General features: G+C 41.1%; 1 protein-coding gene across 1 annotated transcript in view; it reads left to right on the top strand.

The window, feature by feature from the left end:
• The window catches only part of ARHGAP28 (Rho GTPase activating protein 28), a 71,246-nt gene that overhangs the window by 25,823 nt on the left and 26,726 nt on the right, over window positions 1–18,697 (top strand). Inside the window, exon 2 of the mRNA XM_009697686.1 lies at window positions 14,556–14,758. Within this exon, the coding sequence (XP_009695988.1) occupies window positions 14,556–14,758 (203 nt within the window). The remainder of the gene's footprint in view (window positions 1–14,555; window positions 14,759–18,697) is intronic.

Consider the following 18,697-nt stretch of genomic DNA (forward strand, 5'->3'; position numbering starts at 1 on the left):
AATTTATGACTTATCTCATTCGACAGGAGGAAAGCCAGGTCTGACAATTGAAGTGATGCGTTCATACAGATGACATGGCTAAATGAGCTAAAGTCCTTCTACATTCACAAGTACTTTACCCTAATCTGCATTTTTCAAATTGTGCTCAAACCTGGCTCGGTTCTGTGCGCTTGGCAGGCAGGATTTGCAGGTCGCGCAGGCCCTGCCTAATGGCTGCTTTCAGTTCGAAGGCGCTTGTGTCTGGTAACCAGGTAAAAATGCAGGGCAGCAGGGGACTGGTGGTGAAGAGCAGCTAAAACTGTTTACCTGGTAAATGAAAACCGAGGAGATTCAAGGGAGCTGGAAACTAAGACTTGTCCACATTGTTTGAGGAAACTGGAAGCTTGTTTATGGAGTCTAAATAAACACGAACAATGGACCATCAATCCAGCGCTCACGGACAGGCTCTCTCATCCCTCACGCAGGGATTCCAGGGGATTTCTCTCCAGCTGGCTGGCTGGCATGATGCTTACAGCTCCGCACCTCCTGAGCAAACACAAGGAGTGTTTGAGGAGTTTCTTTTAGCAGTTCTTGCTCCGTGGCAGTTTGCACATGCCGAAATGGCCAGCGCAACCTTTCTGGTTCCAAAGTCCCCCTGCGGCAAAATATCACTAGCTGGGGCCATAACCATCCACAGAAATAGTACTCCTTGCCTTGGGGAAAAATTTTCCAGGATTTCTTCCCCTGTTATTCCCTCCTCCATCAGGCCTATGCTGGGGATCAAAGAGAAGTCTGAAATGGCACCAGATGCTGCAGAGGAGCACAATATGATGATCGTGGTCCAGTACAATGAGTACATAATAGATTTTAACCGACTTTGCTCAGTATGAAAGAGCAAGTGCTTTCTTTTTCCTTGTGAAAAAAGAAGTCTCACTGAAAGGAAGTCCAGGAAGCTAGTATCTCTGGAGATTTGCCTTTTCTACCTAGACTCTTGATGGATTTGTTTAGAAAAGAGAATCAGATCAGCAAGATTACTGTGAAATTTCTACTGGACAGTTATACTCCTAGCACTAATAGAGCTTCTTCAGCAAACGCAGTGTCATTACGAGTCCCAGCAGTGTTCTGTCAGGATGGGAGATAGGGCTTACTGGCATAAATGATTGTCCAAACTGCTTTTTGTGATTTTGTGACTCCTTTCTCATAAGAATGGAAGAATTCTGAGGGATCTCCCATCATCAGGTTTGCTCCTGTTTCCTCTCAGTGAAAGCGATCCTGTCCATGCAATGAAAAGGCAGCTCACTCTTGGCTCTTCGGGCTTTTTCAGGCAGGGCTTTGCAGTGCAATGACAAAGTGATTCCTAATTCAGAAAGTCTTTGTGGGACACAGAAATGTAGATGTTTCTAGATAGCTAGAAATTCTCTGCTGTTGATGCTGGTTTAAGACAATGGCCAAAATCTGATGAAAAATAACCTCGCACCTCTAAGCAACACTGTATTTTCTTCAAGTCTTTTAATTATTTCTTATTAGAAAGTCTTTTCAAATGTATTATTTTGGAAAACCTTAGGTGGTGAGCTGTGCGTAAGTGATCAGAATGATATAGCAGCCTCTTAATTTGACAGATCTTTCTCCCACCCAAATGATTCCAACCACTTTGAATAAAATCTGTTCCATTTTTATCTTGAATTACGCTTCCATTAAGCAACCAATTAATGTTGATCCCCCGGTTCATGCCATACAAAACATTCCATTTTATGTGTTATCTAGATTTTTTCACAAAGGCTTTTAGGAGATTACGAAAATATTCCCTCCCTTTGTTCCCACCTTTACTGTGTATTCATACGTATATTTATATGTGAGTATGAATCCGCATACAAGTATAGTAATCTTCCCCTCAAGATATTGTGTGTGTATGTCATAAGGGAAAAGGAGATTAACAGTACAATAGAATACAGACAGGCTGATTTTATGGCAGTCTTGCAGAAACACTGCCAAGCAAAAGAATAAATAACAGCTGTGCTAATCAAAGCCAAATTTAAAAGACAGGGCTTGAATTTAGGTGGTCAAAATCCCAGAAAACTGGGCAAGTTTAATGTTCACAGAAAAAGAACTCCAAGGGCAAAGAGTGTAATGGTATACAATTAAGTTGAAGGCAAATTTTCAAAAGTGCTTCTGTGACTAAGCCTAAGTCAAAATTGACTTTGTGTGCAGGAGCATTTACTCTCCCTGTAAGTCCATAGGGTTTGTGCTCCTGAATCCTTCAGTCTTTTCTGAAAATGGGAGTTAGGTGACTGCCCTCCTTAGTCCCTTTTGGAAGCATAATCTGTAGTCCCCTGGAAGTCCAGAAGAGGTACTGGTCCAAGCAGTGGCTGAATACCAACCAGGGATACCAACTCAAACCAAAGAACTAGAGGTACAAACACAATTATTCCCGTTTTACCGGAAAGCCATGTATCATCTCTGTTTTGGATTAAACTTGTGAAGATGTGTTAGACTGTTCAAGATCCTGTGGAGGCATTTTGAATCAATTGTAACTGGTGTAAATATAGCCCTTGACTGGAAATATTCCAGAGCGAGAAAGCTGCAGCAGTTCAGCCAAGATGCATTATATCAAAGTATTTTGGTGTCCTCATGGGAAGGATAGCATTACAGCTTCACAACATTCGTAAAGTACCTGCACAGTGAAAGATCTAACACGATCATTAAAAGATGGATGAATGCCCAGTGAATCTTCACCTCCTATCACGGACCATGGCTCTCATCTAGGCAGGAGTGGGAAGAGGAGCATCTACTCACAATGACAGAGGGCACAACAACAGCTCAGTCGTACTCATTTGACGTGAGCATGTGAGCTTTCAAACATGATTTACTATGTTTGCATAGCAATATTCAATACTTTTTAGAGGCTGTCCAGCCAAGAATGTGTATAGAGTTGATAAAGCTCAGTTAGAAACTTCAGCCAAGCTCTGTAGGACTTACAGAAGATTTGCAGTTCTATTACTCAGGGTGTACCATAGCTTTAAGTCACGAACTGGCTCTTGTGTTTTTAACCCTCTTCTGTGGCAAAACATCTGTGTGATTTTAGAGATGTCACTTTACCTCCCTCCATAATTCTTATTTGATGTCTCTGTGGTTCTGTTATGATGAATTAGCTCTTGCCCATATAGTTAATTAAATGCTACAGGGAGTGTTTGGGGTGTTTTAGTAGTTACCAAATTCTTGGTTCTGCTGTTATTATCCACTACATGATGATTTGATTTCTGGGTTCAGACTCCCAGCTGTGACTGAGGAGAACTCAACATGGCTTAAAGAGGCAATTCTCCAAAGTCTTCTTTCCGTTCTCCCAACGTGACCTGGTGCAAACCCAGAAGAGCTGAGAACAAGCCAGTAAATGTCAAATAGCCAAAAGTAATCCCTTCCTGTGATACATGATGTCTATGAAAGTTGCTGTAGAAGTTTCTAGCATGGTTCTGGGCCATCTAGGGTTTCTACTTCCCAGGAGAACATGAATGGGCATTTTGTACCTATGTTAAGGTGCTTGAAACTAAGATAATGTTGTCCCTCTGTGTCTTCTGAGTCTTGAAGACTTCCTTCCAACAAGAGCTCTTTTTCCTCAGGGATTTCCAAGAGCTACATCTCACTCCCCCAGCATCAATATTAAGACATTTAAACTCCAAACCCTATGCACCAGAGTCATTTGGCTGGCTTCAGCAGGGCTGCTTGTAGGATTCAGAATTACTCACATCACTGAGGAACTGCAGACAAAGGCACTGTGTTTTGTAAGTATTAGTGGTCTCTGTAGCTCTAAGAGCTTCAGGAGCTGCAGTATATTTGAAAAGCTAGCTTTGGAATACCTGGCATGCTGCAGCTTCCCTCAGAGTCCTCATAGATGAAATATTTGAGATAAACCTCAAAAATAATGTAAGCATGAGAAAAAGGGGTACTTGAAGGAAACTGGAAAGCTGCTATGCATCATGTACTAGTACTCCCATTTAAGAGGTGATTTTTCTTATTCTGTTATTTGCCTTTTTTATGGGTGTTGTAAAGAAGTGTAACTTAGTCAAACATTTCCAGCGCCCAGTGGAATCCAAGTGGTTTGGAAGCATTGCTGATTCATTACATAGAAAGAACATTTTTTCATGGGCATCTAGTACAAACTTTTGAATAAAAATTAGAAAAATACCACTTGAAATTTAGAGTGTTGCCTCAACAATTCCCATGAAGATGTTCCCTCTATCTCTTTAGCATAAGCCTGGAAATGACTTTAAGATCACAGAAAACCTTTCGTACTCCATTCACTGGAATCATTTAGCCAAAGTATAAGAAAATGCATTGGGTTTTTTCCTTTCCCTCTTCATTTCTCTGTTGAAGACCTGAGAACACAATAAACTAAATTCGATTTTGTGGTCCATTGTTTCCTCTGAAAATGCGAATGTCTGCTCTTTGGAGACCTGTGATCTTCTACGTGGTGTTCCCTGTCGGTTGTGTTTGTCTCCACCAAATTTTAGCTTCTACTCTTCATCTTCAGCTCTGCTCTCTGCTTTCTTATGGTTACATCTCCCATCATCTCACCATGACCTTTCATAGTACCGGTAATGCTACTAGACTCATCTGGCAACTCAAGAGTTTCTTTCCAACACATTTCTGTACCTACATTATAAATGAAAATTCTCTTGACCAATCTCCAATAGGAGTCCTCCACCAGCTTTTGCTTTAAATTCAGCTTTATGCTTACATAGTTATGCTTGTATAGTTATTGATGTCCTGAATGGGAGAGGTTACCAAATAAAATTCTGCTCTTTCATTTTAAAGTGACTGAAACATTCTAAAATTTTGACCAAAAAGAAGATGAGTGAATTAGCAAGAAATTAGTTGTTCATTGTTTCCCTCAAAAATGTAGGACAAAAACCTATTCTAATATAGCTTGCTTTTTACAGCTTGAGGGTAAAATGTGCAACACATTAGCAAAACTTCTATTGGTTCAGCAAAGCCAAGAGGATTTACTTCTGTTAAAATTGCCTAGCTGTTTGGGATTTTTTAGTAACTTATTTTTTTAGAATGTAAAGTGCCGTGGTTGCTTTGACTCTGAGCTTTTTATAAATATTTAGAACTGGATGGAGAGAGGGGCTGGTGTGTGACTTCTTCTGGTAAGGAGATAAGACGGTCAAATGCTGTTAGAGAAACGTGGGAACACACCCATCAGCTGCAACCCCCATCCCTTGCCCTGGGTGTTAGACCCCCCTGTGCCGCACTCCTATCACCTCCTCTCCGCACAGAGAGCCCTTATCAGCTTCCCTGCTTGCTTTGTCTCTACACGAGGCTCTCACCCAGCCCAGCATCACTTGCTTTCTGAAAAACTGAAAAGAAAGGGAAAGAAAAAAGGGATGGAAAGGGAGACAGACGTAGAAAGGAGGCCTCATGTTGCCTCAAGTCATTCAGAATAAAGTCACAGACTGTTCAAGACATTGATGAGAGTTTCCGTGTTGATGTGCTTTCCATCAGTTTCCAGCTGATAGGTAACCATTTTTCTTCAGGTAAAAATAGGAACATAGTGCTTTGAGATATTCTCCAAGATTTATCTACATTGCTCTATTCATTGCACATTCTTTATCTAGACTGCTTTATTAAGCAGTGTCATTAACAAAAGAACAGTCTACTCAGCAAATTTGGGACTCCTTCCAAAGTAATTCATACAATCTTTACCAATGTGCTTGAGTGGCAAAAAACAGAATTATGCGCACATCTTGATTTTTATTTGGCTACAGCATTTGCCAGCGAATTTTTCATTCCTTCTGACTGATTCAGTATGCCACAAAGTACAATACACCACGGAAAATACAAGCTGAGAGTTCAGAATTGCCTGACAGCAAACCCAGAGCTGCTGAGAAAAATCTCAATAGTGAGAAGTACATTTGCTCGTGAAACTTTTGTGATTTGTAATAACTTCAACATTAGCAGTACCACAAAGAAGAATGTTCTGAATTTAAACATAAGGGATAAATTAAGCCAGTGGTGTTGTAACAGTTTATTACTATCTGAGAATCTGATCCAGGATTTTTATAGTGACAATGTGAAGTTGCTCCCCACTCTGTCAAAAGATTTAAGAGGTATCTTCACCACATAAGCATTTTTTTCAATAAAATAGTTTTAAAAGTTGTGTGTTGCTTAGCTTGAAGAGTTCAATGTGTTGCTTTACATTACTTTAGTCCAGTCCTGTGAATGCTCTTAAGCACAATGTTCAAAATGTTTTCTCATGAATTGCAGGGTAACTCATACCATTCATGACTAAAATGTAAATGAATACAATAGAGAGTTTACATATTCATATTTTGTAGCTCAACCATTGCCTTCCATATACGTTAAAACACATTTAAAGGAAATCCCAATAACTCACGAAAATAAGTGCTGCTTGTTTGCTTAGGTCCTGAAGCCTTTGAAAAATATGTAATGGGTGGAGTGGTGACATTTACTTAAAAGGGTGCATTAATTGTAGGAAGGAAGAAAGTAACAGCTGGACTTCACTTAAAACTAAGCACAAAGAAAACTTCAAAGACATGTTGCATGTCTTCAAGCTCCTGTTTAGCTTATATGTTCACTCTCTAGAAGTGTCTGCCTGTCTTCATTGATTATGTCAGGAGTTTAAAGAGCTTACGCTCACAATGTCTGTAGTTGCATTAGATGCCTTCCACTAGAGAGTATAGTCCAGTTCTTTATGTTATTACCTTAATTCAACCAAAATGACTGAATTTGTCTTTTGAAGTGTTTCAGAGGGAGAGAGTCCTACAAATATTGTGAGTTCCTTAATGATAAAAATCCTGCTGGTTGAAAGAACAGCTCCTGTAGAATGATGTAAAACACAAATGTGTTCTTCCACAACTGCCACAGAAACGCAGGCAACGTTAGTAGCTGTACTGAAAGCTGTAGAAAGTTTGACCCCTTATGTTTCAGTGTTTCATTGTGCCTGATGAGTATTTTAATGTTTCTTTTTCTAGTTTGTGCTTCTGGAGCCAAAAATCTTTTAACACTGCCCAGTTTACATCCCCCATGGGTTTTACTTGGTTTGCTTCTTCACTTGTCGAGTGATTTTAAACCTCATCGGAGCTCTCGAACCTGTGCATTTCCTGCAGGTTTAACTGTACCCTGTTGTGTTATAAATAATGAGCCCGGCTAAGTGTGAGTTGCTGGCAAAAGCTTACCAATTTTATTGTGAGAGAAGATTCTGGATTAGTCTGCATGTAACCCTCCTCCTCCTAACCCCCTTTGTAGTTGTAGGTGCACATACACGCCTGCATAGTGGCCTGACGTACTCCAGTTGCCTTGAGATGATGCTGTCCCCAAGGAGCGCTTACAGGGCTGTTGCTTACTTTAGAAGTGACACTGCCGGAGCAGTAGGAAGCAAAACAGAAATACAGCTTGTTCAGTGCCTTTTGTGAGAGCTTCCTCACTTCCACAGGTAGCTCTCTGAGGAGGGACCAGGTGAATGCAGTGAACAGCATTAAACTTTGCGCAGTACCAGACTTTAGACAGGATCTAATGCATTTGTGTTTCCTCCTCTCCTTTTCGTTCACATGACTCTGCTTCATCTTTGCTTGCTGCTTTGGATAAGACACAAGGTAGCTGCTTGCGCCAAGCTGCAGAATGAAATGTGTCTGCCTTAAGCTTACTGTGTGGCTTAACTAAGTAATTCATGCCAAGGACTGGTAAAGTTACAGTATTAAATCCAGGGCTGCCATACATCTTGATCTCAAATTCAGTCCAGGTGGAATCTGAAGGGTTTGCCTTGGGTTTTGGTGTGCTCAGCTACTTAGTGATCTCTCTGGGGAGTGCCAGACAGCTGGAATTTTTGGAGGCGTCTACTCAACAGGAGTGGATAAATTGTACAGTGCATGGATAGTGAGCCCAACGCTCCTGGAAGCCTTCATCAGCTCTGAGGCATATGTACAGTGAACTGTCACATCCAGTGGGTTCAGTGCTCAGACACAAATCATTTCTACTGTACGTGCACAATAGATCAAACATTTCCTGGAAGCACGGGACTTCCTAAGCCCACAGTACATGGCCCACGTGCCTGTGTTTCTTCCTGGAAAACTTTGGTCTGCCCTAGATATGTGGATTTGTTTCATGTAAAAGTAATTGGACATAAGCAAGCACCAACACAACACAGGAATTTGTCACCTCTAACAATAAAAATGTGTTGGAAATATTTAAGATGTTTAAACTGGCTGCTCACAAACAGTTTTTGCCTGCTGTAGGCCATGTCTTGTTGTCTTGCCCATACCCATTGAAAATTACATCTAACATACTCTGCCATGATCTGCTCATGTCCTCAAGTCTTCAGCATTCATAACTAGCTTATCCTGCTTCCTTTTAATGTATATGAAAAGATTCTTTTCCAATTCACTTGGAAAAAAAATGGTTAACAGAACATACTCTTGTTAGTGTTAATCATTTGGGAATCCCTGCTGCCCTTTAGGAACAGCCTTGTTAGGAGAAAGAAGACAAAATAGAGTGGCTTTCAGATTTTGACAGACGCATTGAAGCCATGTAGCGCACTGTCTCTGTCGCATCAGGCCAGCACTGAAGTGATGCGATTACCAGTGTGGGGGAGAGGTCTGGGTCATGTCCCCGAAGGTCATCGTTGCCAGCAGGCAATACCTAGAGAGTATATTCCCTACACTCTCCTAGCTCAAAGGCTCTGATTGTGAGAGCCCTCACATTGAAATGCACAAACAGAGAGAGATTCTTCTGCGATCTCCATGCTCAGCGGCAGAGCGGTCACAATGTGGCCCTTGTTGCAGGCAGGGGACTTCCGTACCACTTATGAAAAAGTTGCGTGAGAGCGAGTTGAAGAACCCAAGGTGAAATGCGTTTTTAAATGCTGGCAGGTAACACTGGTGCGCAAACTCTGCAGCTGAATCTCCTGGCTCCTGTTAGTACCCTGATGAATTGCAGACAAGTTAGAAACAAATACATGAAACTCTTTTAATTCCTTTAAATCTCGTCTTTTCTCATTTAAGTCTTTAAATCTTAAGACTCATTAAACAAGTCCTTTTGGTCCAAGAAATGTTTGTGGAGACAGAAAGGCATCTTTAGAAGTAAAATTAATAGTTGGCAGAAACATATTTGTAGAATGTTTTGTAGAATACAAAGACATGCAAAGTACTGAATTCCTGGTTTTCAAGTCCAGCCAATATAGTAAGGTAGTAACTCAGCTTATTTTCAAACCCAGCTTTGTAACAAAAAGCAATGAGATTCATATGATTTTGGAGGTCTGCTAGGCAACAGGATGAGAAAATTATTAATGAAATAAAATCCTATCCTGCTTCTCACTCAAATACTCTCTTACAAGCCAGGCTAGGTGACAGCGCCGTGAAATCAATGAGCATGATAGGTTAAATATTTGCGATGCTGGATGTTAGAGAAAGAACAGGGAAACTTTAGGATCCACTGCCCCCAACTTACCTAACATCTGCAAGATAATCAGAAACGGCAGTGTGCAGATGGAGTGGCGGGGATGTTGTTTGAGATCTACCCCTCTCTGTGAGCAGAAGCCCTCGAGCATGGAGAGAAGGAGACAAGCAGACAGCAAACTGTGCTGGAACGGGGCCGCCAGGAAGGAACCAGAAGTTGAGAGATTTGGGGCAAGAGTGAACGGTGCACAAAAATACTATTTCCAATTCCTGGACTCTTCCTTTACCTGGAATTTGTATACATTTTATTTTAAAAAAGAGAAATATTAGTACATGACTGATTCCTAGCAATTCAGAATGGAGAAAAATACAGTTCTTAATAAAGAGGAATAAATTTTGTTTCCCTGTCAATGCAAGCTACTGTCCTCTTTTTTACATTTGGGAAGAGCTGAGCAGAGAGAGGGTCATTATTTTCTGTCAGAAGTTGGTGAATTGTTAGGACAAACTGACGAACACGAAGATCTGGATACAGGAAACAACACTGTACTCTGCCGCTGCTGTGTTTTTCGGGCACTACTGTCTTCGTTGGATTACGTGGCTATACTGATAGAATGATTGCAATATGAAAAGGTGCATCTTAGTCCTAAAATGACCAGAAGAATTTGATTCCTTCATCTTCCCCATTCCTATAAATGTGACTAATTGTGGTGAAGCAGGTTCAGGACCCGTTGAATGAAATGGAGCATAGTGGCCCACAAGAATAAGAGGTCCTGTCTCTCTGTGTAAACAAGGATTAAATGCGGGTTTTAACTACAAGATGGCTTTATTGCTCCTATTTGTTTTATGGATTCTTTACCACCCGCTGCTTAATTAAACTGAAAACACAAGCCTGGCTTTATCATTACTCAGCCTGTGAGCAATTATTAGGTGTCACTGAACCAGCTCTTCTTGTGGTTTGACAGAACTTCACTTTGGGGCTAGGATAACAATTGCTTATTGGATTTGGCTTGGCTATCCTGAAATCAATGTGTGCTGTCAGATCCTGAACATCACACTTCTGCGCAATATATGGAACATAAAATATAGGTTCAATAGGCCTGCTTTGTTATTGCATTTCATCAGTGTTATAAACATACACCAGGGCAAAACCAGAGTGTCACACAGTTGAATCAGCCTCCTTGTGCCCCGTGGAAATACCCGGCTCTTTGCAAAACTCTTTCCACAGAAAGCTTTCTACACGATAGCATCGTGTTTCTCCTTACTGGCACTCTTTAACCCTTCCTCCTGTGACTAACATCCAGCAATAGAGGAGTTCTGTGGTAACATTGGCCCTTGTGGTACACTTTTCCCTTCTTTCTTTTTCTGTCCTTTTTCAAGGGTTTGGGTCTGTGTGGCTTTATTTTTTTATTAATTCCATGCTGAAAGCAATTTCAGCTCATTCAGTGGGGTCACTGAAATCTTTGCTTGGTGCTTTAAGGTTCATCCTCCTCTCCTAGCATTTTCCACCCAGGAAGCCAGGACCTGAGATCCCTCCTGTGTTTAATTTATTGAGCCTTTCAGATTAGCTCACCACTGTGCGTATGTGTGACAGAACAAAGGAAACTGCACATGAGCTTCGTGATTGCTGCTTACCTGACAAGACTGGTTTTCAACTTTTCTGTAAGAACAACAGATTCAGCTTAAGTGAAAACATTTTATTCTTGTAAACTTCTCTACAGACACTGAGAAAAAGAGCAAACAAGCCAGAAAGCCTTGAGAGTTAAAAAGGTATTGGGAACACAGTATTTCTGCTACGAGAGTTTCCAGGTAACAGGCAACCTGGGCTTGTTGAGCTTTTTCTGAGACAGGCAGGCAGGTTGCTGAGTCAGTGCTCATTCAATGTCCTTCAAGAATGAATTAAAAATGGTGGAGAATATGCCTTGCTTCCTTAGTAGGATGTTGGGGTTTTTTTCCTGAAACTGTTTTGAGTAGCTTTGGCCGGAGGAAGTGGAGACAACGGCCATCATCACATAAAAGCAAGACTCCTTCCTCCAGAACAAAAACCACAGGTACATGGGTCAAAACAGCTGCCGGAGGTCTGTTTCAAACACATGAGCTTTTAATAGGCAGACTGAGAATAATTGCAGAAGGCTTGTACCAGACCACCTGGAAGCAAGCTTCAGCTGATTACCAGTAATGATAAAGCACCTCTGCCTAACCTTTCTTGTTACAGGAATTTTACACAGCTTGATTTAATCCGGGCTGAGATAACAAGCCTCATATACGAGGTTCTCAGGACACTTTGTTTGGCTGATTTTCCAAATAAGCTTCATACTTTTAATATTGTCATAAATGCACATTAATTACCCAGGAACCTTAGACGTATTTGGTAAAGCTGGTTGTCACAGCAGTTGTTGCTATGGTACGTGGTCTGTTTTGCATTTAGCTTTTTTGGTATGGTAATATTACAAAATAGTATAGTCACTGTGGGGAGAAGGGAAACAACCCACCAAGCCTCTTTCTTCCTAATATGGTGAATAAAAAGCCTCGGTTTGAGCTAGCTGAAGTGGGAATCAAAGCCCAAGGATCAGTCTGGTGTGGCACGTGAAGAGCACAAGGGTCACGGTCAAGATTCACACTGGGAGGGCAGGAAATGTTTTGATTCCCTCACCATGACTAAATGATGGGAGGCAGAGATGCTATCAGGGAAAAAGCCCTCTTCTCATCCCAGCACGTGTTTGATTCCAGACCGGTAAGAGCATTCCTTCCTACGATTGCTGGTGTGGGGACTTCTTTTTCACAAAGGTTTACTCTAGGCAGGGGTATGAATTGCTCGGTGGGCTGCAGCATGGGGGTCTCGGGCAGAGCCCTGAGCTAACGAGGAGGCTGGTGAGGGACAGGCTGCAGCAGGAGGGTGGGCATCTCTGCCTATACAGTGCCTCGGGAGAAGGGGCCCCAAGCCCTGGTAGAGTGCCAGGAAGTTTTGCCTTTTTCCTTATTAGTGTTCACGATCCCCTTTTAGACAAAAGAGCGCAACTTTTCACAGCAGTAAGCAATTGGCCGGTGGGAGCTGTTTCCCCCATCCTCACCAGCTCCCAGCTGGAGATGAGGTTTTCTGGCTCCTTCTCAGGGGTTCTGCTTCTGCTGGTTAATACTCTGCTCAGGGATGCTTGATAATTCATGATCTTTAAGTTCTGTGAGATTTGATTTTTTTTTTTCCTTGCTGATGCTGATGCAGGGAAGAGAGATAGGTGAAGCCATGAAAAAACAGAGGCCAACACGTCCAGATACATAATTATAGTAATGATGATTTATCAGGTACCCCAGCCATCGGAGGCTTTGCGAACAACTGAAAACTTGCATCTTCCCCAAGGGAGAGCTACATGGAAAGCACTCCAATGGCTTTAACCACACTTGTGTCACAAATTCTTCTCAGGTTCAGTGACTGTTGTTTGTTCTAATTAAAACAAAATCAGTTTCAGCTCTGTGTTTAAGAGCAAACATCCATTTGCCGTTTATGAGGAAAATAAGGCTAGAAACACCAAAGATAGCACTTCCTGGATGACATGTATCTCCACAGCACCACAGTACTGTTTCTGCTGCTGAAACATTGTCACCCCTCAGAAAGCTTTGGTGGTTTGGCAGCTGAATCATCCATATTACACCTCCCTGTATTCAAGAAGAGGCAAAGGTCTGAGCTTTGCCCTTTTAAAGCACTGAAAACATCCACAGCTGGGTTTGTTGTGCTCCACGGTTTCCACCACAGCTCCCCGACCTGGGGCTCAGAGCTGACCCAGAGGGAATGGCCTGGGACCACCGGGACGAGGCGAGGAGGCTCCCGGGGCAAGGAGCCAGCCCTGCGCTGGCCAGGGAGGAGCCAGCAGCCCCGAGGGGAAGAAGAGAAGCATATCCAGTTGGCTTTACTAAGTAATGTATTGTTTATATATCCACTACTAAAACTTTGACAAGGAGGGAAATACTGAAAAGGAAGTATCTTGTATTTTTTTTTAGTGGAGTAAAAGTGATGCCTGTGGTTTTAAAACAAAGGCCTTTTGGCAGGATGGTGCCATAAAGAAAAGGAAGAGAAAGGGAAGCTGCGTTTGAGTTCATTCAGATAAGTGAAGGCCAGAAGACCTTATGCCAGAATTTTCCATTAATTCCTGTAGTCTGTCTCTCTGCCATAATTATGTTACCTCCTGACTCCTTTGTACAAATATTGTTGTGGTTATTATTACTGTTTACTGTAACTACACTTACAAAAGCTGCTTACAGTATTGCAGCCGTAATAATGGAAAAAGAGCAAAGTCAGACAAGACTTCCGTGGTGGGTGTTTTATAAGATTTTGAATGAACTTGTATAACTGTCTTCAGCTGCAAGAACTTACAGTGGGAAAAGACAAGAACAAAGGAGTAAGGAACAAACTTCTTTGTTCTGATTCAATCACTATATTCAAAGGTTGGACTCAATGATCCCAGAGGTCTCTTCCAACCAAATCAATTCTGTGATTCTGCGATTCTGTAACTTGAAATTTGATTTTTAGTGAATCATAATTTTTTATGAACTTGTAATCAAAACCTTCTGTTTGAGCTAAAACATACTATTTAATTTCAAAGACAAATTTTCTTAAGATTTCTTTTATTTTAATTTAATTTAAGAAAAAAGGAATTATTTTTTAAAAGGTTTTCAAATAAAAGGTAATTATTCTTCTGAATTAAAACATTTCAGTTTTTAATTCTTTTCTGGAGCCAAGATGAGTTTGTAAAATATTTCAAGGTTCCCAAGTCTGATTATTTTTTTCCAAAGAAGTTTGCACTGAAGCATTTTAGCCAGTAAGCAAAACAGGAAGGAGCAGAAAGAGAAACTGCAGCACAAAGAAGTTGAAGTATTTTTCTAGTGTCTCATTAGATGGATACCAGTGTTAGAAATAGAAATTGCATGTCCTCAGTCCCCCTCGAGGGTGTAAAACACTAAAGGACATTAAAGAGAGAAATTATTAGATGCAAAGTAGTTTTCCAACTGTAACTGTTGTGACCAACAGAGATCATGAAGACCACGAGAACTGTGGCTCCAACATCTTGTTCCCTGCTCCGGGTACAGTCACAGGCAAAGCCCTGGTTGTGTGCTCTGTCTGCATGGGAGAAGTTAGCACGAAAGAAAGATATTTTTATCTTCATTGTTCTTTCTTTTCAGAAAGTCTCTCCCTCGTTGTCGAAGAATTAACAGGATGCTTTCCAATGAGTCGGCACCTCCTCCTGCATTCAGTCGCTCCAACTCGCAGGCCTCCATGGACAGCACCTCCATGGAGGACTTCTGGTGCGAAGTGGAGAGCATCAAGGAGAGCAGTGAAGACAGATCTGAAGAAGCAACACTCTCAGAGTTCAAACCTGCTGATGGTGAGCACACAAACACCACTACTTCCTCACGCCTTTGCTTTGCCTCAGCTCTTTAGTCATGCCCGGCTCGTGTCACCGAGCAAAAGTACTAGGCTGAGTCTGTGAACATTATAGCTCCACTTCTGAACATCACAGCCAATGTATGAGGTGTCACTGGAAAGAAACAATAATTCAGTCTGGTTTATGCACTGGGGCTGGTAATTGACATCTGAAGTAAGTTTTTTTGCGTTGATTTTATTTGTGCTTCAGGAGGACAGATATGATGTAATTCAGAAAAGAGAGGCACTAAATGAAAACTTCATCTCCAGCACTAAACAAACTAAACCAAAGCATATAAAAGAACCAAAAAATTCATTTAGTATACTGGAATTTTCAGTTTTCTGGCTTTTGGTAGGATATAACACAGAAGTTCTGAAAGTCTTGGAGCAGTTTTTAGTTAGATATTATTGGCTGCTATCTGAAATTTGATAACCGCCTGTTTCTCTGAGATTGCCCAATTTAGATATAATTCAAGGACCGATTAGAGATAAGTCTGAATATATGGATGCCTACAACATTCAGAGTCTCCGCTTGTCAAAATTCATCCATCACTTATACAAATTATGCTGAAGGTATTACTACCTCATTCTGTTACCTTAACGTTTTCCCCTCTCCTTTTTTGTAAGGTATTTGGAAAAACATGTAATAGTCTGCACCACCTTGTTGCAGTGCAGGTTTGTGTTAGATGATTTGATAACATCTAGAACAGGAGATCTCATTTTTTTCAGTTATGACCCCACTTACAAATGCGTTATATTGCACAACACAAAATACCAGGTGTTACTACAGGATGAAATCAAATTTCTTCTGAGGTCATGACCCACTGATAACTGCTGCAACCTTTTTGTGGCTCATGGCCGCTAGTCTGGTAAGTACTGATCTAGGGATAGATTTTGAGTCAATGGTGTGTTCTTTCCATACAATTATTAACATGAATGACGATGTATTTTTCTTACTTTGACGTGCGATGGGATGTCATTAATTCTTCTACCAGGAAAAAGGGGGAAAAAGTACTACTTTATTAAGCAACCAAATATGTAATTGGTCATGATAAGTATCCCACACAGAGATATCTAGCTCCGACCATGTACTGTTTCCAAGGGGAACACCTCCCACTCACTAGTTCCCAGTAGGGCTCTCCTGGAAGCAAAAGGAGAAGACCTCTGTTCACCAGAACTCTTGGTCTGCTATGAGGGTTGTGGTCTGGCAACTTAAATCCAAACTGTACTTCTTCGTGCTGGCCTGTGGTCTCAAATATAAATAGATCAAGGTGTAACATTGAAACTTTATGGTTATTGCTGTGGGAAGGCAGGAAAGCAATCTGCCTCAATCAGTTTGACCTTATTGGGAAAATTCCTGTCTGATCACGCTCTCTAGCTTGGCGACCACAGTGAACCTCTCAGTGTCTCCTTCATGCAATTTCGGCGTGAACTGGGTGTCCCTGACTTGTCTGCATGGTCAGGGGAATGTCACATATCTGTGAGTTACCAAGCTGGGTAAGTTAGTAAGACAAGGCAACACAGGAGCCCATTTTCCATGTTCTCAGAAACTTTTCCAACAGTTTCATCACTGCTAAGCTAAATCTTCACAACAGTGCAAACTCTAGTGCAGTCCCATGTTATCCTTTGTCTGATTACACCTCATTACATTGCATTGATTTTTTTTCCACTCTGTCCTAAATTAAAAATGAGACTGCAAGGTAAAATGCAATACTTGTCCACATTTCATTTACCTTCATACTGTTGTTTTAAACACATATGTATTGCATACACCCCCACACAAGCAGGCAGTGCTTGTCCTAGTTATTAACTTCGGGAATATATTCAGTCTGGGATTATAAATCTCGGAAATGAAAGTGAGTTCTATTAAGCTCCTAATAGGATAATACTCCTTGCCGAGGCTCAAAACACTGAAGATCAATGTGGAAGTCCTCAGGGCAAAATAAAAACAAATATTCATCACCCTTTTGAGATGCCTTTGAGAGGAAGAGATGCAGAATCCTTAAGAAGGAAGCCAAAGGGTGATAGCAGCCAGGCACTGCTGATATTGTCGAAACCACAACACTGTTTTTTGCCAGACCACATCTGCAAGGGGAAGACATCAGCACACTTACTCTATTGATGTTAGTAACTACAGTCAAGAAAGAACAGAAGATCATAAGAAGCGAGGAAGACATAACAAGAGGAAGTCATGGGGTATTTCAGATGGCAGCGATGTGCAGAACTGCTTTAAAATTTGGTTTTACAAGGCTGGGATGCTGTGAGTTATTTGAGGTTATATCTGAAATTCAAAGAAAGGTACACCTCTTTCCTAGCAATCTCTGTGATAAAAAGAGAATTATGAACCAGAGGGAACCCTCTCGATTATCTGTTTGTCTTCTGGTGGAGCAGAATCAAATACAGTATCCAGACTCTGCTGTCTAAGTATCTACCACTGTAAAAATAACGTTTTGTAAAACAGCATGTTTTTCTTTTAGCCTTTATTTAAACCTATCTGTCATAAAATTTTGAGGGTTTTTTTAATGCAGAAATTCCTTTTCTTTAACAGTTTTACTTCTCTGGTTGTTGTCATTATTTCTTAGTCTATTGTTTGTGAGTGGTTGGAGCAGGAAAAGGGCAAAAGCCAAAGAAAACAAGTCACAGGAGTGGCTGGTAAGCAGGCAGAATTTCATCTCTGCTTTACTATTTTTCATAGCATCACAAAAGCCAAGTTTGATCAAAAACTCAATTCTTGGAAAGAATATGTCAGGACAAAAGCCAAAATTAATATAATTAAGAAACTGAAGCATGAATGGATGTGGCTAGAACAGTGGCACACAGAAATGAAAAGAGACCTTGTAAGAAAGAAGAGTGAGGACGGTAGAAGCACCATTGGTTCAAAGCTTACAAAGAAGGGAAAGGAACAGCCTGTCATCCTGTCTGTGGATACAGAAAGGATCGGAGCAGAGACAAGCTGTTTCACAGTATACAAGGCTGGTCACACCCCTGTCTAACACACAGCAGGGGTTTTAGAAGCAGATATTTTTGTAGAGCTTTGTAAAGAGACAAAGCATTCAACAGTGAAGTCAGTGATGCCACATATGTAAGATGCTTTCACTTATCCCTGTGGTCCAGTCCTGTAATTTTCTTTTTTGTGTATCTTACTGCCAAAGGGCAGCAAACTGGTATCTATCAATCTGCCTGCATTCTGATGTCGAGAAGAGGCAATAAGGGGAGAGTGGAAATACCAACCTGCCATTAAGACCAGTGCTGGGACAAGAACAATAAGTGCATTGACTAGTTGTTTTACAGAACATGCTGCAAATTAATCCGTTTCCTGTTGGACATGTTTATTTGTAGTACCTCTTCTTCAGTCAAAGCTGGAATGCAATTATTTTCTTGTCTCAAGCAGCATATTGTTGAGCTATGATTGCTCACAGAACTAAAATGAAAGACCTCAAAATCTCTTATGTGAAGAGAGATTTTAAAAGACTATGAATGTTTACTTTAAAAAGCAGACAATTAAAAAAGCAATGACAGTAAAATTTAAAATTACAAAATTATTTAAAGGCGGACAGGTAGCAAGCTGAAGCCCTGCATTGGTTTTGCATGGCAAGGTTTTGGTAGTGGGGGGGGCTGCAGGTGTGGCTCAGTGAGAACATGCCAGAAGCTTCCTCCATGTCCGACAGAGCCAGGAGAGAAAATGCTTTTTCACACAGTGCATAATCTCACTATGGAACTGGCTGCAGTGTTGAACCAGTTGAGAAACAGATATTGAACAGGATTGAAGAAGATTAGTCACTAATCAAGATTATCAAGAAACACTGGGGTGTAGAGTGCTAGCCAGTCTTTAATTATTAGAAATCAGGATGATACGTAGCATGCAAGGATAGCTGTTTCTGCATCTTCCACCCCTCCCTGA

The sequence above is a fragment of the Cariama cristata genome, unplaced genomic scaffold (genome assembly GCF_000690535.1).
Source record: "Cariama cristata isolate BGI_N322 unplaced genomic scaffold, ASM69053v1 scaffold1463, whole genome shotgun sequence".
Classification (NCBI taxonomy): Eukaryota; Metazoa; Chordata; class Aves; order Cariamiformes; family Cariamidae; genus Cariama; species Cariama cristata.